Source organism: Protopterus annectens, chromosome 16.part0, assembly GCF_019279795.1.
Source record: "Protopterus annectens isolate FY-2018-M chromosome 16.part0, PAN1.0, whole genome shotgun sequence".
NCBI lineage: Eukaryota > Metazoa > Chordata > Ceratodontiformes > Protopteridae > Protopterus > Protopterus annectens.
Window position 1 is genome coordinate 150,018,181 of NC_056750.1, and position 27,373 is coordinate 150,045,553.

Sequence of the window (27,373 nt, forward strand, 5' to 3'; positions counted from 1 at the left end):
CCTCTTCGGGTCCACTGGTTACTTCAGTTAGTTTGTCTTGTTTTTTTTTTATACTGAACAAAAACATTTCTTTACATACAAAAATTCATAAATTAATAAAGTGCCCCTGCCCCATACTGTGCATGCACAAAGGTGCATGAGTACAGCAAGGTAAGTACTCATAATATCATTTAGCATTATGTTAGTCATTGTTATTATGTTTGCTGCATAGGCTAATTAAAATGAGTTAGTAGTGGTGTACATAATAAAACTTTATTTCCTAGCAGATGCTTACGAGATGGCTGGCCATGCCCTCTCCCTCGTGAATCTATGGGTCCCTACAGGCAACCCGAATCACCCCTATTATAATCCACCACTGGTATACATAGTCCATTTTGTGCAAGAGGGATTAGAAAGCTGTACATGCACTAAGACAACATTAACAGTAAGCATGTCAAAACTCTGTGCTTCTACTACAATTATGGCTGGAAGGAATATGTTCGCTAAAGCAGGAAATTACATACATTGATGTAAACTAAAGCTTCACACAAATGTTGCCTCCATTGTATGGAAGGCATTCTACATGGCCCACCTCATAAGTAAGGGTATTTAATCCGGGAACAAGGAGGTCATAACATCCCTGTACTCCTCCCTTATTATACCCATTATCGAGTACAATGCCCCCTTTAGCATGTACCTTGCCAAGCACATGCAGCAGCTGGAGAGACTTCAGAGATTCCTGACCAGGAAAATCCAGGGTCTCAAACACCTGTCCTATACAGCTAGGCTAAAAGCCCTGTTTCTCTACTCAGTGTCATATAGACTGCTCAGAGGTGACCTGTCTCTGGCATACAAGGTCATTTCAGACACAAGCCTTGATGGAGTTGGTGCATATCCATAAGTCAAACTCCACTCATGCAACCCACACACAAGGCATCGACCTGGTCTGTGACATTAATAGAACTTGGTGGGACAGATTTGTGTCCCAAATATTCCCCCATCTGTAGAACAGACTCCCTCTCCATGTCAAGCAGAGTGCCTCACTAGTTCTCTTTAAGAGGAACCTGGATGACTGCATGGGAAACAGAAAATACACCCATGGGATCCCACCTGTGTCCCTGCTAGACAGGGGAAATAGGTGCTGACTTTGTGGGAACATGGGCATAATTCTTGGCTAAGCTTGTAAGGGCCTCCGGGCCAGTAGCGTAGTATCAGTCTATTAACCTATGAACCTATAAACATATACTTACCCTAACATGTCACTTTTTCAAAGTAAGGTACACAAACTTCTCACAACTTTCTGCATGAATGTACCGCTAAACCTCAACAAAATAGCAGTAGAGAACACTATACTTCTGTGTTCTTTTACTAAGCAAACATGAAATTAAATGGTAATAGCTAATGTCAAGACATTTTTGGATGCAACTTACCTTTACAAAATTGAACTTCAGCAGACAAACTACACCAGTCACTTTAAATGCAATTATGGAATTGCTGACATAGAGCCTTCTGTAGTACAGTGAGGCACGTGGTGACTGTGGCAACCCACAACTGGACCAGTAATCAAGGAGCCTCATTCTGCACCACTGGCAACAGTGAGGGACATACACTGAGAGGATAACAGGTACAAACACAGAATTTTCAGATACAGCTCTCAGCATCAAGTGCAATTTCCCTTAAGAGCACACAGAGACCACATTCGGTCTAGGGCTGGTTTCTCCCTCTTTCTCCAGATCCCCAGTAAGACTCCCCACTGGCACAGTTATAGAGTTGAGATCTCAGCTGAGTGGCCAAGCCAAGACCTCCAGCACCCTCTGTGTCCAACCAGTACTATGTGTCCCTGCCCAAGTAGCTGGCAAACACACACACACACACACACACACACACACACACACACACACACACACACACACACACACACACACACAAACACTCTTTGAGGTTTGATTCACACACACACACACACACACACACACACACACACGTGCGCGCTCACATGCACACACACACACACACACACACACACACACACACACACACACACACACACACACATACACCCCTGGGAAAGGCTGTCACAGGTTTACTAGCTATGCCCCCTTTTGCCCAGACTATAAGGTAGTTATCAATGCCACCAGACAACTCGTTGTCAGCTACTTTAAGGCCCTTAACAAAGGGTGTCCAATCTTACTTTGTAATATTAATATTAATATTAATACAAATGGTAGTTTGACCAAAATCAAGGCTATTAATAGTGGCCCACACAGTGTCACCTAATAAATATGCAAGTGCTCTCAAAACTTAAATATATCTACACAAATCAGCCATTATGAAAGGTTTACATATATTCAATAATAAATAATAAAAGAACAAGAAAATGCTCAGTACCTATTCATAGTCACATCAGAGTTCAAAACCACAGGAAATATTTAAAACAACATTGGAGGACAGTCTCAAATAAATAAAGAAAAGTATCTAAACCAAACTTTACTATATTTCTGACTGTATCTAAGACAGTTACTGTACCCCAGAAACTTAATAATATAGCAAGGCAGATGTATGGTGAATGGTTCTTGTCAGGTCCAAGACAGAATGCAGAATGCTCTGTCTCACCAAGAGACTCCTCAAATTAATATCTCAAGTATTATTGCTGGGATAACTTGCAGATTGCCATAATTTCTTGTCCTCTGACTCTATCTCAGGTGAAACCCGCACTGCTGAGAGCAGGGAGTTTTTAGCATCTACCAGTGAAAATACATAGACCTCTGATCTTTGGTAGATGCTGGAAGTCATAAAACAATTACATTCCTTCTCATTTCAAGAGTAGTAATTATTTCACCCACAAGACAATACAGAAAGCTTCCTAGTACAGACATTATGTCCCTGGCCTAGCAATATAAAGTAATTTAATTTCAGTTATTTTTCTGAAGTTAACTTCCTGTATTCTAGTTTCCACTGCTAAAATATATACATTTAAACAGTTACAATACTGCATCTACATTTCTGCTATTTTCCAGTAGGCCACACTGTGGATCCATTTTAAACACTAGCCTTTTGCAAATACACTTTTCAACCCACACTTCTGTACCAGCAGTTTGATATACACATGACATACAGTTCTAATACAGTTTTAGCACAAGCATTCCATATAAATCATGTTGATTTTCACAAATGACATAAAATTGTTTACAAAATTCCAGCTAGCTGTGCTGGCGGTATCTCCCTTCATGACAGTAACCATGGGGTATTATATCATGACATTTTCTAGCTTCTTGCATGCCTGCTATGCTAATGGGGCATCATCTAATAAATGTTTCTGAATGGCTGCTTTTATTCATTGTAGCTATGAGCCAAACCACCATAATATACTCTAATGTACATACACTTGCCAGATGACCTGTGAAATACATTGAACATGCATGGGGCAGGTCAGTGACCTCTGCAGAGACACCAGGAAAAGTGGTTTAGTTTTATATCCTATGGAGGTACTAAAAAGTAATACATTCTGATAGTTAGCCAATGTGCACCTACTACACCACTTCCCATGGCAGTAGTCGCACACTCACACCACCAGTGACACATCAACACCATGAGCACTATGCAATGGTGGCACTACTACTGGTCACACAAAAAAGCTGCCCTATGTTGCATGTCATTTGCACAAAAAAAAAAAAAATAGGTGTGACCATGAGTGGGGTACCATTTTTCTCTGAAACATGATTTGGTGAATAGCCATGAATTCCTAAGGCACTGACATTGTTATGGATCCCCAGCAAGGAAAGTAAAGTCTTCTTGGTTTTGTTGCATAGGACCCACCAGGATCACCTGATGAAGGAGTCTTATGAGGGTCTCTGATATAAAGTAGTTGACTAGCTCTGTCTTGATAGGGAGTGTGTTTGATGCTACCTGTGTACCCCATTCTGTTCTTCACTGCCGGCACCAATACAGGTACCACTGGAGTCGCCATCCAGATATTCTTAGCTGAAGGAAGAAGCATTCTTCAAAGTTGAGTCATCATTACATTTCTTGTGTGTGTCTGTGTGTGTGTGTGTGTGTGTGTGTGTGTGTGTGTGTGTGTGTGTGTATATATATATATATATATATATATATATATATATATGGATCTACCTTACAAGCTCGACACTTCACAAGATCGACATTTAGAATGACGAGACCACAAGAACGAAACTGCAAAAACACGAAATTTCACATGCCCGACAAACCACAATCCTGACAGTTAACAAAACAAAAAGTTCACTGTTCCACACAACACACACAACACAAGCTCACCAACAACCTAAAAACCTACACTACACCTTACACACAACTATCTATGCATTAACATTAACCCAAACCCTAACCCTAAGGTCCATCACAATTGCACACTTACCTTTCCTGCACCCTAACACTAACTCTCTTAATCCACCCCTAACCCTCAAGTCCCTCACTATCGCACACTTACCTTACCCACACCCTAATCCTAAGTCCCTCACTATTGCACACTCACCTTACCTGCACCCTAACCCTAAATCCCTCACTATCGCATACTTAACGAGTCGCACTCACACGTTTCCACATGTCAGTGTTTTCGCTGTTGGGATTACAAGTTGTCGGTTGTCTGCTCCATGGGTCTTGTGGTCTAATTGTTCTAAATGTCGATGTTGTGAAGTGTCGAGCTTGTAAGGTAGATCTATATATATATATATATATATATATATATATATATATATATATATATATATATATATATATATATATTTATATACATACATATGGGTCTACTTGAGTAGACCAAAAATCCATTTAACTGAATCTTACTTAACCAAGACAACAGCACCAAAACCTTACTTTAACAAATGTTCACATTTCCTTAATTTTAATCTAGGAAAGGAGGAAGTTGGCAACATTAAAAAACAAGCACAACAAGGCAAGTCAAACCCACTTAAGTGGTTTTGGTGTTGTCATCTGGGTTAAGTAAGATTTGATTAAATGGATTTTTGGTCTACTCAAGTAGACCCATACATATATATATATATATATATATATATATATATATATATATATATATATACATATAGGTCTCCTTTTAATGGTCGACATTTCAAAATGTTGACATTCATATGGCCGAGACCATATGATTGACATTTGAAATGTCGACCATGGGGAACCGGCATCACGCTACAGTGCAGAATGAAAAGATATCCACTTCAGCACTGTAGTGCGATCTCGGAGTTGGTATATTAAAGTTACTGGGGTGATGGGGTGGAGCCCCCCACAAGGGGTGCAGGGGGGCAAAGCCTTCCTGCTAGCAGTATTAAGGTAAGTTTGTGTTTTATGGTTTACTTGAATGGTCGAGATTTGAAATGTCGATCATATGGTCTCGGCCATATGAAAGTTGACATTATGGAATTTCGGCCATATCAAGTAGACCCATATACATATAGATATATATATATATATATATATATATATATATATATATATATATATATATATATATATATATATATATATATATATATATATATATATATATATATGGGTCCACTGTGTTACATCGACACACCACAATGTTGACGACTGATTGATGGACCACAAAAGGTTTACAGGTATGATAGATCAATAATCCTTGGGTGGGGGAATATTACGTTTCCCTGGTGATTGCATGAACTCAGAGTTGGTATATATAATTAGCAGGGTGTATGGGAGTGGTGCATGGGGGCTTACCCCTGCAAAAATCTATGTTATTTATTTTTTTTTTTGGGTTGCATGTGCTTAGGATTTTACTCACACATGAACAGTCCACTGTCAAAACTTCCATTGTCGCTTATGGAAAAGTATGGGCACAAGTCTGGTCAGCAAACATCTGTGGGGGACAATCTCTCTCTTCTGTGTAAGAAATACTTTAAGCTGTTATAGGTCAGGTGTTGCTTCCAGAAAAACAAAAACATGATTTTTTGGCATTGTTAAAATGAGAGCACATTTTCCACAAGCAGTACCTGCTAGAGTAAAGGAATCCTTCAAACCACCACCTCATTGTAAAAATATGAAAGGCAATACAACTCTGTAGAACTTTATCATTTGTTGGTTCTGTGCCTCATAAAGAGCACATCATTAATGTAAGGTTGGCTTTGACTGGGCTTATAACAATTTTTGAAATGTCTCTCTGATTACAAGAAAATTAAATTTTTATTCTTCAAAAAAAAACAAGTCTAGTATAATCTTTTTCCTTTTTCTTCTTCCATCTTTTTCTCTTCTCTGCGATATATCAGGTATATGAACTACATCTTGTAATAGATGTATTCCACTTATGGTAGAAGCTTCTCAAGTCTAACATGTCAGTCACCGAAATGTAATATTTTTTTTCTTAAATGAATCCCCCAAATAAAGCTGAATATTATATATATTTCCTGGGATTCAGAAACATGCTTAGTACAATTGTGGAATGCCTTCCACAAGTGCAGCTTATAACTTGATGAGGTCCAAAAGAAATAACTAATTAGTTAGGTAGAAAATCATAGCCCATACCACCCTTCATTTATGAACTGTCCTGCAGAAATCATAGTTCTTTAGAGAAGATTCAAAGATTCAAAGAAAACTTTATTTTCATTTAGGAAACACAAGTGCAGCCTAAACAAAATTGCGGGTATCAGCTTGTCATCAGAGTACAGAGGCAAATTAAGTATAAAAAGAATAAGACATGACATATACACAACTATTCTAATGACTAATAGACATAAAAAATACTCCTTATAACCTATTTATAGTCAGATAATTTAATGAGAGAATTTTGCAGTGACCTTTGTCATATGTTGCACTAGGTTTAAAAAGTGTCTTACTGAAGTTACCTTTGTTATGAATCAGTTACAGCGTATAACACCTGTGCCCGTGGTCTTGCTACATCTGTAACAAGGACATAGGACACTATAACTGTATATCCTGGCATAGTTGCAGTGTGAGCTAGGCCCATCTATAACAGTGATTTAACAGATAGCAGATAATAGCCACTACTCCACACTGAGGCCACCCCACTGTCAACTCAGCAATACTGTGTATCCACAAGTGTCACAGCACATATGCACACATAACAGCAGAGCATGTTATTTGTTTCCCTTCTGTCTTGCCTGTGCATCATAGCAGAGGGCCATAATATTATTAATGTAGACAGTAGCTTGTAAGACACCACTGAGTAATACTTACTGCGTGTGCACTATATATTGGATTTTATATATGATATCTGATGTATGTATATATGTAAGATGCCCATTTTGTTTTCTTTTCTCTCCTTTCCTTTGCCACTATCCATTGTTTCATTTTGTCTTTCCATGTATGTTGGCATTATCTACAGCATCTACCACAGCTGTGCCATTCCAGTCACTAGCTCCTCACTTTTCCTAGTCTTCCCCTTAACTTCTGGCCTGCTTCCCCAATGGGTGCAGCAAGAGGCAGGTAGGAGACCTCCCCTGCAGCCTCTGGTGATTGCTCAATGGTATGGAGCACCATTGTTCCTCTCCCCTAACATTGTCAGGGGTGAGTAGTATGTTACCCACATGGAGATGGTGGGGAAGCTGATCGACCAGAAGCTGGAAAGGATCCTATTGCAATTACTTTCATAGGAAATTGATTATCTGTCTCTACCATCAGCACTACACACAGGGCTAGTGGAAATGATGATCAGGGTGCTAGCTGATCTTCCTCTGGGTATTGAACAGGTAGTGCAGTACTGAAGGGCATACCCAACCCATTTCTCATCCTGGAGATCCCCTTCCTTATGTATCACCAACTTCCCCCATTTGCCATCCATTCCTCCCCATCACCAGTGTCTTCCCTTTGTCTATATGTCTAAATTTTCACTGTTTCTATCCTAAAGTGTGTCAGCATCTCCTGTCTCAGTCTTTGTGTCTGTTGTATGTTTGTTTGTGCACCCATCTTGCAGACATCAGCTTCTTACCATCTCTTGTCTTTCCCCTTACATTTTTTCACATCTTTCCTTCTCCAAAAAATAATGCCCAGCCTTAAAAAATATATAGTCTTAGAAAACAAATCCTTCCTCCCTCTCCTCATCTCCATTATTCCCTTCCTTTTTCCCCTTGTGTGTGCCCCTCTGCTTGCAGAAGCCCATTTTTTTGTCCTATATGCACATTTCTACTTTTATTAATGGGCAGAATAGATATTTAGACAAAGCTGTAGGTGCTCACTGGCTTTCCAGTAGTATCATGACATAGTGTATGTGCTTGTACTTAAGAACAGCCATGCTACCTGCTTATTTGCTTTGTACTCTTAGGTCCAAGCTGCGTTTGTGACATCTTCTCTTTCATATCAGTCAGAGATGCTGGCAAATTTAGTGGCATCTTTACTTAGCTGTAGTGCTTGTTTGACTTACTCTTCTCTGCCTGACTATTGCTCATCTCTGTCTGCATTTGATTTTTCCCACACCACTTTGCTGCAGTTAACTTTAAACTTTTTGGCTTTTCAGCTGCATACCCCTACTATAAATCTGATTTTGTAGACTCCTCCCATCTTATTAGCTCATTCTTCTGAGCTTAGAGAAATCAGCTGGGAAGCCCCCACTTTAGTCTCTCAAACTTGAATTATTTTCTGTTTCCTGCCTTCCCACTAATTTAAAAAAGTGCACGTCATTCAGCTGTCCTTACTGTATTTGTGCTTCTTCCTATTTTATCTAGCCTTTTGCCACACTTTCTTAAAGTGTTCAGTTGCATTTATCTGCTGCATTTATCACTGCTTGTTAGTAGCCTGATAATATTGTAAATGTTATTCTAAGCCTCTTAGTTTTGATTTTAGCACTTGGTCTCCAAACCAGTTATTTTGCATTAAGAAGGTATGTGGTCTACACTCTTGTGAGAGGAGAGGGTAGCCTCCACCCTTCTGAGGTGAGAATTGCTGGTGAATACTTCTTGTGCCTGTTATCTACGATGGTGGTGCTGCGGTAGCATTGTCGCCTCACAGTAAGACGCTGTCCGGTTCAATTCTCAGCTAGAGCGTCTTCTGCGTGGAGACATGCGTGAATGGGCGTACCTTCGTTGAAGGTTGTGCATCAGGTCTGGCAACTCGGCATGTAAAAATCAACTGGCAATCATTAGCGGACTGGAGTTCCGCTGTTGGGAGCCCTAACCGGGAAAAGCCAAAAGACACAACAACAACTTCTTTTGCCTGTTATTCTAAAAGTGTCATAGTTCTGGTTTAAGCACTTGGCTACAAACCAGTTATTTTACATTAGGAAGATTTGTGGTCTACACTCTTGTGGTATTACTGTCTAGACAGATTTTTTTTAACTACCAGAGCATCTATTTTGCACATAGCTGAGCATTGCTCATTAAGTTCATTGTCCTATTGACCTATTCGATATTTAAATTTCCCTCACTCCTCCCTACTAGATCAGTAGTCATGGATATGCACTCTCTGACTCTCTTTGTGGCCCGTCTGGTTGAGATGGGTATTATGAGGCATTGTAGCAATTGTCTCATGTACGCTGACAACTCATTTATTCTTAATAAAACAGCTAAAGTATGTGAGAGGTGGAAATACATGTTAATGTTAGAGACAAAACTCTCTCATACAACCAAAACTAATCCTGTAGAGGTTGTCAGTGACACTTGCACTACACCTACTGCACAGAGTAAAGACCCTACACTTAAAATTACTTATGCTGAGGCACGTACAGGTAACTTTCCTAAAACACTAAGACCTCCTGCACAGTGCAATCAAGGAAAGAGTTCTCAGCCATCACATTAACACTCTGTTAAAGTACCACCCACAGCTACATTAAGTAATGCTGTATCCAATGCCTCTATTGCTAAGTCCTTAAGGCCAACCAGTGGACACCCACATTTCCTGGTCATTCATGATTCTATAGTGAGGCATGCCCCTCACTAGACAGCATTTATTACTGCTTGCTAATAGCCTGATTAGTAATTAGTCACAGTTAGCTGCCTTTCTGGGGCAAGGCTCCATTAAGTCACACAAGCACTCAGGTCATTGAACTACAGGTACCAGTATGACTATGTCATAGTCCATGTGGGTGTTAATGACATGAGATGTGCCTCCCTTGACTATATGAAGTGAGACATGATCGAGCTCTCTGATTTGTCTCAGTCAGGTATAAGGCTAGCACTGAGCAGCATACTACCTTCTCCAAGGATGATGCACTTTATCAACAGAAAATGATTAATTCTGACAATTAGAGTAGTCTCTGGTGTCAGTCCATGGGGAGACAATATTTGACAGCTTGGGAGGACATGGTTGACAGACCTCACTGATTTGCTAGGGATGGACTGCACTTATCCCCTCTAGGCTTTTGGATATGGGCAAATACCCCCCCCCCCCAGTGCCTTTCTTAGGCAATGCCAAAATGATAAACGTACCAACTTAACTGAAAATGTAAAGGAAAATCTGAAGGTGGTACTGCTTAATGCTAGAAGCCTTAACAAGAAAATCCACATCCTGAAAGCCTTCATCTCCCTGGAACATGAAGACATCTGTGTAGTAATGGAGACATGGTTTAAAGTAGCAGAGCGTACCCTAGTAATGCAAGGTTATAATGTCTTTCACACCTTTAGAGAAGCTACTGCACAGCAGAGACAAAAGTTGGAGGGGTCTCAGTCTATATTAAAACCAGCCTCACATCCAGACTAGTTAAAGTGTATGACCCACTGGAACTCATACATGTGCAAGTCACCATAAACAGGATGTTGTACCATATCCTTGCAACCTATTGGTCCCCCTCTATGTCCCAGAAAGCCCATATTATTTATCTCAATGTACTAGATTCTCTCACCCTTCAACCCAATATGATATTCATGGGGGGGGGTCTCAAGTACCGCTCTATAGACTGGGAATACTACACCACTTCTAATGCACAAAACTAATTCCTAAACTTTGTTAATACCAACATCCTGGAACAGTTAGTTCATTCTCCTACCATGGGTACAAACATCCTTGACCTTATACTTTTAAACAAACTTTCTATAGATTGCCTGCAGGAAATGGAAAATAAAAAAATGTGCCCTCAGTTTAGAAGAAAACGAGCCAAGAGAAGAATTGCTTGATTTAATAGAGACAGACATATTAAGAAATAGACTGAAGCAGGTCAATAAAACCCAAAAAGACAGAAGTTTGATAAAACAAATGAACACTGTAATTAGGACTGTCCCTAGAGATCCATGCAATATAACAGAAGTAAACAGTATATATTACTGTGCAGCTAAATTAATAACTGATAAAGTTCTACCACAAGAACACAGTGTAGTGAGGGAAAGGAAGGGGAGAAATAGAATACCATCATGGGAGTATCGAATAGAGATAACTATAAAGCAATTAAGACAAGAAGTGTCACTGTTAGAAGAATATACAAGAGGGAACTGATCAACAAAAATGCTAAGAAAGACAGAAGTAATAAAAGCGATGCTCAGTATTAGAATAGACCAGGATCTATCATGTACTATTGCAAATAATAAGATAAAATTCTCAGCACAGGCATAAAAATGTAAAAGATACACAGATAAATATAAAGGAAAAGTACAAAATTAGCAATTTATTGATGACCCACAAAAGGTTTATAGAGAGTTGGGAAACAAGGTAAAAAGAATTGAAAGGCCACCAAAAAAAAAAAGAAGAAATATGTACATTTTGGAGAAGTATTTATGAAGATCCTGTGGAACATAACAAAGATGCTAAATGTACAGAAGAAGTAAATGAAAGAATAAGAAGTCTAAAAATACAGGATATCAAATGGGATGAAGTAACAGACAGAGAAATTGAAACAAAGTTAAGAAAAGCCTGCAGTTTGATAACCCCAAGCCCAGATGAAGTACCTAACTTCTGGTTAAAAGTATTAACATCTTTGCACAGAGTTAGCTATGAGTAAGAACTATTTATATGTGCACCCTAAACAGACACCAACCTGGCTAACAACAGGAAGAGCGATGCTACTACTTAATCTGCAAGCTACCCTTAAAGCCCTTTCCCTCTACTCCATCTCCTATAGATTGCTGAGTGGTGATCTATGCCTGGCTTACAAGACATCCGCAAACCAAACACTTATGATTCTCCTGCATATTCGTACATCAAAGCGTACCAGAATTTTGTCTGTGACTTAAACATAACATGCTGGAGAGATAGATATGTGTTCCAGAGATTACCCCTCCTATGGAACAGCCTTTCAGTCCATGTGAAGTTCAGTTTGTCTATTACCCAGTTTAAGCGCAACCTAGGCCAGTGTATGGGGACTAGGAAATTTACACCTGGCCAGGCACCCATGTTACGTATGGACAGAGGCAGCTTATAAATTTCTGGTTCCCAATGCCCTGTTTGGATACAGGCCATCATTATTCTTTAAGGAAAATGTGGTTAAACTTAGGAAGACTTCCCCGGTCATTAGCCTCATAATGATCTATGAACCTATGCATCTATATGTTCAGAAATGGTATTGCCTTCCATAATGAGTGATCTGCACTTTTTAGGAATCCTTCCTTCATGCTTAGGATTGCTAAATACTGCCTTGGATCAAAAGCTTCAGGTCCCTTCATTCTAATCTCATTCTAAGGACATAAAGGAGTATATTCTTTATAAAATCAATGCATGGAAACCTATGGAGGTGGCTATACAAGAATCATAACGTTTATTATTTTGTGTTTGTTGCTGTTTATGCTTCCTAGGTGCCAACATTAAAACAGCTGTCCTGCTACATGCCCCCATATCATTGGCTTAAAGAGCTTGACCTGTTTGTAACCAATGGGTATAGTAAAGGCTTTGGCATCCAGATGCATATCTATTCTGAAGGTTGTGGAATTTCTGACCGTAACTGATGTATCTTTGTACCCCTCCCTTAATATTTAGACTGCAGCAATTCCACTGTCATTTTTTGGGCAAATTAGTATGTGCACATTTCTTTTATTGAAAACCAAAGACAGTGGTCCCCCAGAGTGCTATCCTTCTCCTATGAGCTCTTAATCTGATTTCAGGATCATTAGGTATTTAAGACTGGCACCTGCCTCAAGATAAGAAGTGCCACCACCTCTTTGGTTCATATTTTCCATCTCTCCCACTGCCTCTGTCCATCACTGGGTCTACCAGCTCCTCCTTCCACCCCAATCTTTCTCTGACTCGGAGCATCCCAAGGGGATCATACTGGCAACTGCTTCTGCTGGAGGGGTGCAGGCATTTTTTATTCTGTGCTGTACTCTTGTGCCCCCTTTCACCTTCATTTATTTATTTCAATAGCATCTTCTTTCCTCTATGGGCCATGCCTCCCTTTAGGGAATGCCACGACAAACCCCACCCCCACGATAGGCACAACTATCAATCCCTACCTGTGTCTCAGATCCCTTAGCCTCTAATCAATCCCAGGTTGCCTGGACTATAATTAGGGCTGCATCCATCTACTTCAAAATGTTGGATCAAACAAAAGAAGTGTTGGTAATTTCCACTTGAACCTCCTCCCAACTGTTTCTTAATGCCTATTTTCTGTAGACAGACATGAGTCACCAGCTCATTGCAGACAACTCCATCTTTGTGGCACAAGAGCAACTTAGGGAATTAGTAATTAGCTATGATATTAGGAACAAATACCCAGCTTTGCCCTTACACTAGAAATTGCATGAATACAAAGATGCATCAGATGGATCAAAGATCAACAGGTAACCAGAGCAAAGCACTGTATACAAATATTATTTAAGAACTGAAAAACAGGATGTCAGGTAAGAATACATAATCAAGGAGTTGTCAGTAACAGATATTTTTCATGGTAGATAAGAGGCTCCCAGTGATCACAAATGAGTACAGAATATCTGGAAGTGAAATGGAAGATTTTAAAGCGTTTAGTGATGATCCTATCTTAATAATTAAAATAAGAGGTCAAGATAGTGAATACATTATGTGAATGTTATAGCATTTATGTTATGCAGAAAAAGACACGTTTGATAGACACATTTGTAGTTATCTGTCATTACCATAATATTGTTTTTCCTTAGAGTACCTGGAATGCTTCAAAGCAAATAAATGGGATTTACCCACTGCAAAAGATAAAATCTAGTGCACAATGTAGGCATTTGACAAGGGATTGAAGGTGTAAAATTCTGCATATATGTTATAATATTTATTGCACTGTTCTGCAGATATATTTATGTTCTTAAACTACTTTCTTGTAGATTCAGGCTAAGGTCATATCGGTGGGCCTTAGGAATGATTTTTGCTGTAGAGGAAATAAACAAAAACTCAGAACTACTACCTAATATTTCTTTAGGATACTGGATTTATGACTCGTGCTATGCATTATCTAGAGTCCTATTGGGTACAACATGGATGTTAACAGGAAAGGAATTCCCTGTTCCAAATTATGCCTGCAGATCTAATGTCCCAACAGCTGCTATTATAGGGGACTCATCATCTTCAATGACAATTCCAATGGCCCGAATTCTGAGTCTCTATCATTTCCCTCAGGTAACGCATGCTTTTATGTTTTTTTATCCAATTTAAACACAGCAAGGTTTAAAGACAGTTATTTTAAGATAAGTGTCATTCACAGGTATTATGTAAGCTCAACATTTTAGAATGTTTCTCAACACATGAACCTCAGTAGTCAGGAGTCATAGTAGTCTGTATAAGCAGATTCCAGCATGCAATACTTCAATTTTATGTCATTTTTTGCCACTAACCTGACTAAAAGCTATGCCTTAGTGTTATTTATCCCAACAAGTAACATTCCTGAAAGGCCCATATCCCATAGTCAGTTTTTATGATGTGAATCTCAATCCTTGCCTGTAAGCTTTACCTCTCATAATGCTATAAATAAGATTATGGAGTGTAATAATTTACCTAGAACATCTCACTCATATGCATTCTTCAGCTTTCTCTCTGTTAACATTACTCAGCCAGCTGCTTGTTTTTGTCCCCTGTTTGGCCTTCATCCAAAATATGTTGTTATTCTTTGATTTGCATCTATGGAGTCCACTTAGGTTTTTCATGGTATAAGTACAAAGACATCACTTGACAGAAGGCTAACATTCAAGTACCTTAATGTTTATGTTTTTAAAGATGAGAATGAGTCAAGGTGAAATTTTGCTGTTTGTTTTGTTCTGGCTTGGTAATAAAGTACAGTATCCAGAGATGAGAAAAAAATGCAGCTTTGCTTAGTTATAAAATAACTCCAAGGCAATAAGATTAAGAGAAATCCTAAGAGGGGAAATAAAACAGTAAACACTGTGACTTCTCGCTTAAACATTAGAATGGGAAATTAGTTATAAGAAGTAACAATTTAACTGAGAAAGGCAAGAACAGTGTGTTTTTATTTTACCTTGACATTGACCTATAATGAGTTACATTAACAACTTAGGAGCTGGAGTCGGGCTGCGAAGGAGTAGCAACTGTTGGTTTGCCCATTCCAGGAGAGAGGGTGGAGTTTCTACCCCCAATTTCGCATTTCACTATCGAGGGCAGGAGTATTGTAATTGCATGGCTAATTGCCATAAGTATTTGCACAGGAGACATGGAGCTAACTAACTGATGCTACATGTGGTTATGTGTCTGATGTCATTAGTTGTGATCATTAATTCTAGCAAACATCCCCTGTGAGACTGTGAGGGTAGCTGTGTATGGTGACATCCAGGTCTCTTCCCCTTCCTCCTCCCACTACTTACCCTTAAAATGTCACTCCCATTCCAACCTCAGGGATCCCCAGTCAGAAAATGCAAGACAGGGAAGATAAAGGAGGACTTCAGGTCACAGTTGTTGCTGAAAGCTGAAGGGCAAATAAATAAATACATAAATAGCCATGCAATGTTTTCTCTCCAGAAACAGCACGTATTCATGGAGAAGGGGTGGTCACTTAGCTTTGCAGGTAATATAAACATATTCATGTTTTAACAACACTTAACCACAAGTGACCTTTTCAAGAAGCAAAGGATGCAGTAATCAGAATGGAGATTAAATGAACTCCACAAAACTCAAGACAGGAAAGTTGTCACATCAGTTGTGTCTTGCTGATATTTGTTGTCACAATGTACCTCCCACTTCCAGAATGACAAAGCAGGTAGGCCAGCTCAATGAGCATCATCTTGAAGGATGTGTGGAGTCACTCTGTTTAACATGCAAGGGCAATTTATTCCAAAGATGGGGTAAATATTGGTAATAAATCTGTCCTTTCTGAGTTTTATTTATAAGTTGCTAGAGATTGAAAGCCTTACATCCAGTGTTTGTGGAGTTGTTTATCTCATAGATATACAAGCAATTAAAGAGATGTGTGCCTATAATGGCAAGGAACACAAGACATAGATCACATTTATAAGAAACCAAGTACAGAGAGAGGGCTTCCAGCCTGTCTTGGTACTCAAGGGTTTTTAGACTAATAATCTTTTTAGTTCAGAACTGTTTGTGTCCAGATAAGTGCATACTAGAGGGGACAATTATACTATATAAATGGTCTGATTTAAGCAGAGTACATAGGAATAATGACTTATTTTAACCTGGATGACATACCTTTAGAGATCTCATGTGCTAAAGAGAAGAGTTTCTTGACTACTGATTCTACATATCATCAAAGGAGATAGAGCAGTCAGTCAAGGTGCCAAGATTCCTAATTCTCCTGTCAGTCTGGAGTGGGGAACTGGCTGTACTGTAACTTTAGCAGAAGAGGATTTTTTCCAAATGCAACAATACTTTACTTTTTTTAATTTAATTATAGTCTTTCTTTTCGGTTTACTATTGAAATTTCTAAAACCTTCCTGCATGTAATTACTTACTCAAAAAAATTTTTCTAAAAATTCAACGGCAAACACTCACAATTATGACACTTTTAAAATATCAACAAGTTGGATTTGATATTGTTGACACTTCCACAACTTACCTTAACATCTAGTAACTTCCTACATACATTTTTCAGGGAGTCAAGCCCCTTTGCACCCACACCTCGATAATTGCATGTTACAACTCCAAGATTGCACTACCGTGAGGAAAAGGGTACATTTCCAGATCCTCATTGTAGTGCGATCTCCACTCAGAATATCAGTCTCTCAACAGCGAATGCACACTAGCATTCACTGTTGTGGGTTTGACATTGTTAGAATTACCATTGTGATAACTTTGAAAACTGCCTTTTGGTAATCGCAGTTCACATAACGGCATTCAAAATTTTGATTGTAAACCTTTTTTTCACTATACAATTGTTTTTTAAGTATTAATTCTCATTATAGTAATAATGTATGAGCGATTGGACAGTAACACCCAGCTTGCAGTCATTGGTGGGCTTAGTTAGCAGCTGGCCTGGGCTTATGGTCTGAAGGTTGGAGAAGTATATGCCAAAAAAGATGGGTCCTAGCACTGAGTCCTAAGGCAGACCATTAGTTACCGTCTTACTCTTTGTATCACAACTGCCTTTTTCAAGTTCTTATTTTTAAAAGAAGAATAAATGTATCTCTTGCAATAAGTAAAAGTCATTGCTAATTCTCAAGATTTGCGAGTATGTCTAGTAGGATTCACTTTAGAAGCTCGAATTACTGAAATGTCGAAATTCAGTATTTTAAGCCCATAAAGTGGAATCCTGACAAGAGTGAAAGCTCAGAAGCGTGAAATTCAAAACTTCGAATAAAGGAGGTTTTGAATTTCACGCTTTTGAGGTTCTGCTGTGGTTATGGATTCAGGGAAGTGTGTGTTTGTGTTAAAGATTTTGAGTAGGGGCTGTGGTGTTTGTGAGTTTTGTTGCTGTGATGTGTGTACGAGCAGAATGTAGCTTATGTAGTGGTGTTGTGTGTGTTTGTGTGTAGTGCGACCTTGGATTTAGAAAATTTAAGTAGGGGGTGTGGGGGGGGGGTACAGAGCTTGTGTTTGTGTGTGGGGAAGATGGTGTGTTTGTGTGCAGTAGTAGCATGAAATTCAAAATCTCTGGTTTGTGAGATTTTGGATTGCGTGCTTCTGAGTTTTTGCTGTTTCAAAAATTTGACTTTATAGCTTTGAAATACTGAATTTTGATATTTCAGTATTTCAAGGATATAAAGTGAATCTGTCTAGTAATATCATGTACCATGTTAACATCACTAGCATATGTAAGAGGTACTCTTAATTTATTAGCACTGTAAACGTTATCAGATTCATCTTTATCTTGTGCATCTGTACTAAAGAGACTACTACATATAGTCTCTCACCACTACTAATTGTGTATCTGCATATTGTCTTATACAAAATGGACCTGTTATCTGCTGCAACACACTATTTAACCCAGTCTCATTAGTTGTAAGACATGCTGCATATAACATCTGACTTTTAATGATGTTTCTATACGCAAAAGGCAAATACATATTTCTCCACTGTAACAAACTATTCTTTTTTTATTGTTTTTAATACACCTCTGTAATGAAAACTTCTTTATTATATCCTGTTACATCTATAAAAGTAATGACACCATTAGAATATTTACTTCAAAATGTAAAATGGCAGCGCTAGCACTCAGATAACTAACAAAGTACTTTAAAGTTATCCCATAATAAAAATATATCATCCACATACCTCACATAAAAAAGAGTATCACCTGAATGCTGATGGCGACTAAATTGTAGGCTTTTCCCCCATTGTAATAAAACTAGATTAGCATAGCTATTCACACAAACTGTGCCCATAACTACTCCATTGTTTTTGTAAAAGTAACCTTTCATCAAACATAAATACATTATTCCCAAAAATTAACCCCAATAACATATGCAACAAATGAATGCAACTGTTGGAAAAATCAGTAAATCTGGACAAAAATACCATTATGATCTCTATTCCATACGCACTAGGAAGTGCTATAAAAATAGACTGCAACTCAAAAGTAACACAAAATCTTAAATAGCGTTAGTAATATACCACATAGAAAGCAAATACAAAATGTGTTATCTTTTAAAACAGCATCAGTATTGTTCAAAATCTGTCCTAATGATTTTCTATATATATTGAACATGGCTTAGTGAGCCAATCTTTTTCAAAAGCAATTAACACAAAGGAGAATCATTCATATTTTATGTACTTGTGGTAATCACAAAATCAAAGGAATAATGGACACGTCAACATGAAAGTAATCAGTACATATGTAATTATTAAACCACTAGCTTGCAAGTCAGAAACCACTGAATTAACAAAAACATGTTTTGATTTACTGTACCATCTATGCATCCAGTGCATGTAATGGTCCCAAATCAGAGGAGCAGACTCAGGCTTAGCAATCCTGTTTAAACATTATTGCCATTCAGACATAGAAAATCTAACACCTTCATTAGATTCCCATCTTTTCCTTAGCTTTTCCATTGACTTCTCATATGTATGCTATTGAGAATCTCATATAACTTACCAAGTGTGAGTTTTGCCTTCCCCTTCCGTGCCATTCCAAGTAAGGGAGCCTTTTCCAAGGTATCCATGTCATTTAACATTAATGTTAAACCACTATGTCTAATCCAGATGCATACCACCTGTTTAAGCTGCTGAAAATATATCTGTGGTACCAAAGGTAAATTGAAATGATCTCGATACAATAGCCTCTGCAGAAAAAAATATGTTACCATCACTAGCTAAAGCAAAGATCCCCTATCCATGTAATATCTCTTGTATCCCATTCTCTCCAATAAATGGGAGCACTACAGATCCTGATACAGTGATTATTTCAAAAAACAACACGCCCAGCTAAATTAAAGGACAACACTAACACTCCATACATAGCCATTTCAATATAGCTAAACCATTATTGCAATCCTGTCTATCCTGATTCAACCACTCCAGTTAAAAAAAAAAAGATCTTGCAACCAAATTACTGCTGTCATAGCTGCCAATGCATACAGTGTGAAATCTGGCATTTCTCAACCCCCCCCCCCTTTCCTGACTAAATACATCCTTACTTTGGCTAATCTTCTTAAATGTCCTCTGCATTGTCACAAAGTGACTAAGTCTTAGCAATATATAAAATGTCCTTATCTTGCAAAAGTACATACCTACACATATGCAACCATTATGTAAAATCACAATTTTAATTAAATTATAATTGCTAGTCAGTGAATAAGCCTTATTTGATCAACTTGCCAGTAAATTAGAAATATGTCTGTATAAATAAAAACAATTTACCTCAACCAAATATTGTTCTTTTTCTACCAGTTTTATGCCTAAATATTTAGAGGTGATATGCCTGACTATCGAATGATCTCCAGTAGGATTAACAATACTACCCACCCAAATCTTAAAGTTTATTACCCACCCAAATCTTGAATGTCTTACTTCAGTTACACTGCATTCCTGAATCAACTTTGAATTCTTCAACAATATGAATTATTACAGAGAGAATTAAATTGTATTTACTGGTAGCTAACAGACAATTATATGCAAACATACATAATGTTTTCCATTCAAAACTAATGTTCTGTAGTAGGTGTTGTAACCATTGTTCCAAAACTTCCATAAGAAATAAATAACAACAGGGAAAGGAGGTGACCTTGCTTTGTGCCCTATTCAATGTCAACCTCCTCTACCAATTTCCCACTACTATATTAAACATTCTATGGTGTTTTTATTTATTTTTTTTTATTTATTTAACATTTTTTTACCAGGAAAATCCAACTTGGAACAAATCCAATTTTCAGCAGAGGCCTGGGGAGAAATGCTCCAGATGCACGTTTTTGTAGCATGGGAGGAAACAAGAGCACCTGGAGGATACCTACACAGACACAATGATGACATGCAGACACTGCACATAAGGCACCCCAGCCAAGAATCAAACCAGAGAACTTCTTGCTGTGAGGTGGCAACACAACCGCTGCACCACTTTTTTCAAGCTTTTGCTTCTGGTATTTAAGCCCTGCATTTGAGCAGGCTTCTGCTTGTTTGTACCGAGCTGAACCGAGGTGGGCTACCAGCCACAACTCTGAGCTGAGATATCAGATGACTAGAGGCTACTGAGCTTCCAAACACCATAAGTTGCCTATTTTTTTTTTTTTTGCTTATTTATACTATTTACTGCACTTTGTATTGCATGCCACCTACTTTTATACTGTATTTATATACTGTGTACTAAACTACACTGCTGTACTTCAATTATCTGACTTATTGTGCCTGTTAAATTGTATTTTATTGCTGTTTTCACTATCTACAAAGTTCTTTTTGTTATTTTCACTGTTTGTTAAGTATTTGCTGGTACTTTTCACAGTTGCAAAGCAATCTGTTCTGCTTGTTCTATTTCTCCCACCAAGCAGTGGTAAAATAACTGATTTGTTAGCTGTTTAAAACATTCTTTAGAGTTTCCTTGCTGATTTTTCTGCTGTTTTAAATGTTTTTTTTAGTATCTCACTGCAAATTTTCTGCTGTGTTAAACATTCCCTGTTTTTTTCCATTGAAACTAAGGTTGCTAGCAGGTGTAGCATAGTCCAGATGCAAGTTTGCTGCATCTGTGTCTGTCTGTAGTGGCTGTTTGTACTGGGCACATTTTCCAGGCCATGTTGGATTGGAAGGGGCCTTTCTACACAATAGTGAGAGTGTTGTGCTGATTGGAACCTGTCGTGTAAGATGGTTGGTCTACGGCTTGGAGTAAGCATCCTCATTGGTTCTTTTGAACCATTTTAAATTTTTTTTTTCAAGTTTTTAGTTTGTGGTATTTAAGCCCTGCATTTGCGCAGGTTTCTGCTTATTTATTGTGCACCATAGCCAGATATAAATTCAACAATTTATCCCTTAGATACAGCTGTAGCACATTATTGTAGCCCTCATCCTTAGTACTTTACTGGTCAAAGAATTACTGTTTGTGAGCAGTAACCTATTAAACAACGATAAACAAACAATAAACAAACAAACAAAAAAAAACAGGCAGAAATATCCATCCACTGAGCTCCTCCTTGATGAATCCTGAAAAGCCCCCCTCAACAGTCCTCAACCTAGCATTATGGACAGTTGAACTACACTTATTTCTCCTGCCTCTCTTGTTGACTAGGTTCTCTTGAGGCAGTGTAACAATTGCCTTATGTACATCGAAAACCCTCTACTAATAACTCATGCTAGTACAGAGTGTGAGAGATGTATCTACACCAAGAATTTTGAATCCATGCTATCTCACATTCAAAAGAGTAACACCAAAGAGGTTGTCCACCCACTCACCAGTACACATGCACATAGTATCACTACTCTTACATCAAACACAAAAATCAACATATGCACAGGATCTCTCCAAAAACTGACTGAAACACCAGAAACCTCAAATTCACAAGACTGCTACAGCTAACACAGTTTGCACAGCACCCATGACACATAGTAACACCAGTGTCTCACCTACCAGGTCTTTAAGACATAACACTCAAAAACAAATGTTCTTGTCAATGGAGACTCAATAGTGAAACACACAGATGTCTCACTCACCAGGGTGGACAAAGAGTAAGTCACAATCAGTTGCCTGTCTGGTGTCAGGATTGGCCAGATCACACATGCACTCAGGTCTCTCAGCAACAAGTACCATTATGACTCTGTCATAGTTCTTGTTGGTGTGAATGACCTGAGACATACTTTACTGGACTATTTGAAGAAAGGCATGATTGAGATCTCTGAGTATGTGTCCCAGGCAGGTATGTCCCTAGCCTTGAGCAGCATACTACCCTCACCTAGAATGATGCCACAGTATAAACAAAAAATGTTTGATTTCAATAATTGGCTCAGTGTTTGGTGTCATTCAAAGATTACATAGTTCCTGACAGCCTGTGATGCCATGCTCAAAAAACCTCTCTGTTTTGCATCTGGCACCTCTAGGTTTTCAGCTGCTGATAAAGGCTCTTGCCTTCCCCATAGTGCTTTTTTCAGGCAAAGTCTCTAAAACAAACTTCCTGATGTGAAAATTGCCAATCATAATAAAATAATGGCCATGCTGCTAAATGCTAGGATCTTAAACCAAAAACTGCACACCCTGAAAACACTTCTATCACTGGAAGCTGTAGATGTCTGTGCAGTCACAGAAATCTGGTTCAAGGCCTCAGAGAGCACCTCAGTCTTACAAAGCTACAATGCTTTCCACAACTTCAGACTGCAAAATGAACATGATAACCATAGGAGGTGGTGTTCCTATCTATATTAGAGATAAATTCACCTCCCATCTAGTTAGACTGGACAATTCCATGGAGTTACTCCAAGTTAGGTTACGGTGGGTATGACCCCCATTCAAGTAATAGCCAATTATAGATCCCCTCCATGGATCATGAAGTACATGAAGTCTACTTAACCAGTCTGGAGACAATCCATATATTACCAAACACTCTGGTTATGGAAGACTTCAATTATCCTACCATCAACTGGAAAACCTATGCTAGCCCTAACTTGCTAGCACAAAAGTTTCTTGACCTTGTTAACTCAAATGCCATGGAACAAGTTGTTCATACCTCGACAAGAGGTAGTACTCACTAACATGTCAAACAAATGCACTGTTGCAACTGTCGGACCCTCATTAGTTAAATCTGACCACAAATCAGTCACCTTCGAGCTGGCACTAACACCAGAACTCACAAATAGTGAAATCAGACTAAAAACCTATGCCAAGGCAAACTATACCCTCCTATTTGAAGGTATAAATACATTCCAAGCCCCACCCCCAGCAGGAAGTGGTAACTATACTGAAGCATACACTAAAGCTCTGTACAATCACCTGCATAAGTGTATAGACTCAGCTGTACCAGAAAGAATCAAAGCCAGAGCCCCAAGTAAAAACAAACCACGACAGTGCACATCCAGCATCAACAAACTTTACAATAAATGCAAAAAGTTGCTGTCCAAGAAAACAAAGATCAAGCCACAACAATTGAAAAGCAGCCTCCTCAGCCTCAACAGGCAAATTAGACATCTTGTCAAATCCTGTAAAGGTTTCTTTGAGAAAAACTTAGCAAGCACAGTCAAGGATAACCATAAGGCATTTTATGGCTATGTACATAGACTAAAAGGTAGGACTCAAGCATGTGCAGAACCAGTGACCAACAGTATCACAAACGCTGACACCACAGACATAGCAAACCTGCTAGTGGTTAGGTTTGGTGAAAATTTCACTCCCTTATCCCCTCCAAACTTATCATAAACCTTCCCCCAAACATCCCCCATAACCTACATATCTTAAGAGCAGGTTATCAAAGCCTTGTCCAAGGCAAAAAACATAGCATCTAATGACAAGAAGGCATCCTAGGTTGTCTTCTTTACAGGATAAAACATGAACTAGCATCACCATTAAGTACTCTTTTCAATCACAGCCTAATCACAGGCTTTGTTCCTGTGAAATGGAGAACAGCAACAGTTAGTCCTCTCGACAAAGGTGGTCTAGCAAGAGACCCAGGGAATTACACACCCATACGCTTGACCAACCTTTTCTGTAAGGCCATGGAATGTATCATTATGGACCTCATAAATAAAGACTTAGGCGACCTCCAAACCCTAGATCCTACCCAATAAACCTTCATCAAGGAAAGATCCTGCCTGTTAAATTTGGTGGATTTCTTTGAAAATGTGACCAGGGCCACTGACAAGGGCAAATCAGTGCATACAGCATAATTCAACTTGACAAATGCTTCCAATACAATCCTATACTCAGGTATTACCCATAAACTTAGCAAACTGAATGTAAACCCCATTGTTGTAAGATGGATTGCCAGCTGGCTCACAAACCGTATACACACTATCAAAGTGGGTGACTGCACATCAACCAATAGATCTGTTACCAGCGGGGTGTCACATGGGTTAGTGCTGGGTCCCCTACTGTTTGGTATATACTTCTCAGATGTTCAGATCAAAACTAAGAGGTTTGGCTGACCAAGTTTGCAAACGACTGCAAACTGGGTACAGTTATTGAATTCCACTACACAACGTACTCACACGTAGGGTAGGTGCAAAGGCCCAAAAATCAATCATAAATTCAAAAAAGGAGCCAGCACCAAAGAGTGAGAAATTATATATATATATATATATATATATATATATATATATATATATATATATATATATATATGTATACATTTCTTAGTATATAAAGCATGAATAAAACCGGTTTCAGCCCCAAGGCCTTCATCAGTGATACACTTATTGCATTGAAAAGGAAACTTAAATAGTTTCCCAATTAGATTAATTAAGCAGATCAATCAACGTTTAAAGTCATGGCACAGTACATGAAATCAGATACAAAACCTATTATAAACCAGCATTCAAAGATGATCATTCAGGCCAGGGCAAAATAAACCCCCTAATTTAATTATCCAAGCCTTCTTCTTATTATTCAATATGCTGTGCCATCTCATTTTCCTGGATCGGTCCCCCCAAATTTTTTCTATGATAGTAAAATGAAATTAAGCTGTTTTATGTTTATGAGCATGTCTGTAAAGAGCATTTGTCAACCGCTGATTTCTAATATCACTGAAGTGTTCAGACATTCTGATCCTTAGTGACCTGGATGTCTGTCCCACATAAAAGGTGAAACAGGAGCAGGTGGCCAGGTAGACCACCCAGTCCATCCCACAATTACCAAAACATTTCACCTGATAAACCCTACTAGTATTTCTACTAGAAAATTCATTGGTTTTCAGCATATGTGTACAGAACGAACAATGCCCACATGGAAAGAATCCCATCAACTTGTCCCCTGTTAATATAGTTTGTTGACCAATAGTAGACTTTTTGAATCCAGATTTATAGTGATTAAGGTATAACCCCAAATTACAACCCCTACGATAGGAAAACAAACATTCAGATGGTAGCATATTGGCTTAATCTTGATTAGCCAAGTGTATGTTCCAATTATTTTTAATAACATTTCTGATTTCATTAATGTTTCTACCACATGTAGTCACAAACCTGATGGTATCTTGTTCTGTATCTGATCTCACCTGTATTCTAATAATTTAGCTCGGTCTTGATCCTGAGCCCAATTACTGGCTGTTCTGATGAACCCTGGCTGATATCCACAATTGTGAAACCTTTATATGAGATCCTGTTGATGATAGGAGTAGGTACCTTGATCCGAACAAATTCTCCTGACTCTCAAGAATTGAGATTTAGGTATGTTTCTGATGGTATGAAGGGGGTGTAATACTAGTAGCCTCCAATAAACTGTTATATTGGGAATATTTATGAAACACTTGAGTGGACAACGTATGATCTAAGTTGCATGTTATTTGACCATCCAAAAATTGGATCTCCTGATCGTGCATGTTGAGTATAAATTCTATCCCCCATTTGTTCTCATTTAGATATTGGACAAACTCTAGTAAATAAGTAACATCACCATGCCAAATCAGCCAACAGTCATCAACGTACCTACGCCAAATATCCATCTCCCCTAAAATGATGTTGTGCAATGGGTCATTAATAAGAAACTCCTCTAGGTACCCCATAAAAAGGTCTGCATAGATGGGGCAAAGGAAGCCCCCAACACAGTTCCTTGTGCTTGCCAGAAACAATCAGTTTGAAAATAGAACACATTCTTATTTGATATATGTTCAGCCATACAAATCAACAGGGTGTTGAAGCCGGGTGGGTAGATGTCTGCCTTATCAAGCCAATATTTTAATGCCTTAAGTCAAGCCCAGTGAGGGATGTTAGCATAAAGAGCAGTGACATCTAACGTGCACATCATCCAACCCGGCTCCAACTGTCAGAATCTGGAGGAATTCAGTGGCATCCTTCAGTCTAGCACAGACCATCTTTAATATAGGCTGTAAATATTGCATTAGATATACTGAAAGGGGTTCAGTCAATGAGCCCCTGCCAGATACTATGTGTCTGCTTGGTGGTTTCTCCAAAGATTTATGAATTTTGAGTAGCAGATAAAAAATCTGCCTCCGGGGATCATCCACCGCCAATTGCTGTTTTGTTCCCTCATTGATAATACCCTCTTCAACAGCAAGTTCCAAAAAGGAATCTATTTCCCTTTTGAACTGCATCGTAGGGTCAAGTGGCATAGACATATAGCATCTGGAATCATGTAACTGTCTATACGCTTCATTTATATAATATTGAAGGTCCATGACTACCACCACTCCTCCTTTATCCGCAGATGTAATGACAATATTTGGTTTATTTTTCAAATCTATCAGAGCTTTTTGTTCTTCTTCAGATAAATTGTGACCTAACATATGGGAATAATTTAATTTAAAATGCAGATCTTTGAGACACGAGTCCTGAAACACAGAAACAAATTTGTCCATGGGAGGTTGAAAGTTGGATTTCCGAAAACAAAAATCTCTATTAGTTCGACTATTGTCATGTCCACCAAAGAATAATTTTAAATTCAGCAAATGACAAAATGCCAATAGATCATTGACAACAGAGTCTTCATTCACAAAAAAAAAACAGGGACATATGATAGTCCTTTGTTCAGTAACTTTATTTCTACATCAGTCAAATTAACAGAAGAGATGCTGTG

General features: G+C 38.5%; 1 protein-coding gene across 1 annotated transcript in view; it reads left to right on the forward strand.

Annotated features, from left to right (window-relative positions):
• The window catches only part of LOC122790535 (vomeronasal type-2 receptor 1-like), a 286,288-nt gene that overhangs the window by 98,938 nt on the left and 159,977 nt on the right, over window positions 1-27,373 (forward strand). The window contains exon 2 of the mRNA XM_044058084.1: window positions 14,145-14,436. Coding sequence (XP_043914019.1) covers window positions 14,145-14,436 — 292 coding nt within the window. The remainder of the gene's footprint in view (window positions 1-14,144; window positions 14,437-27,373) is intronic.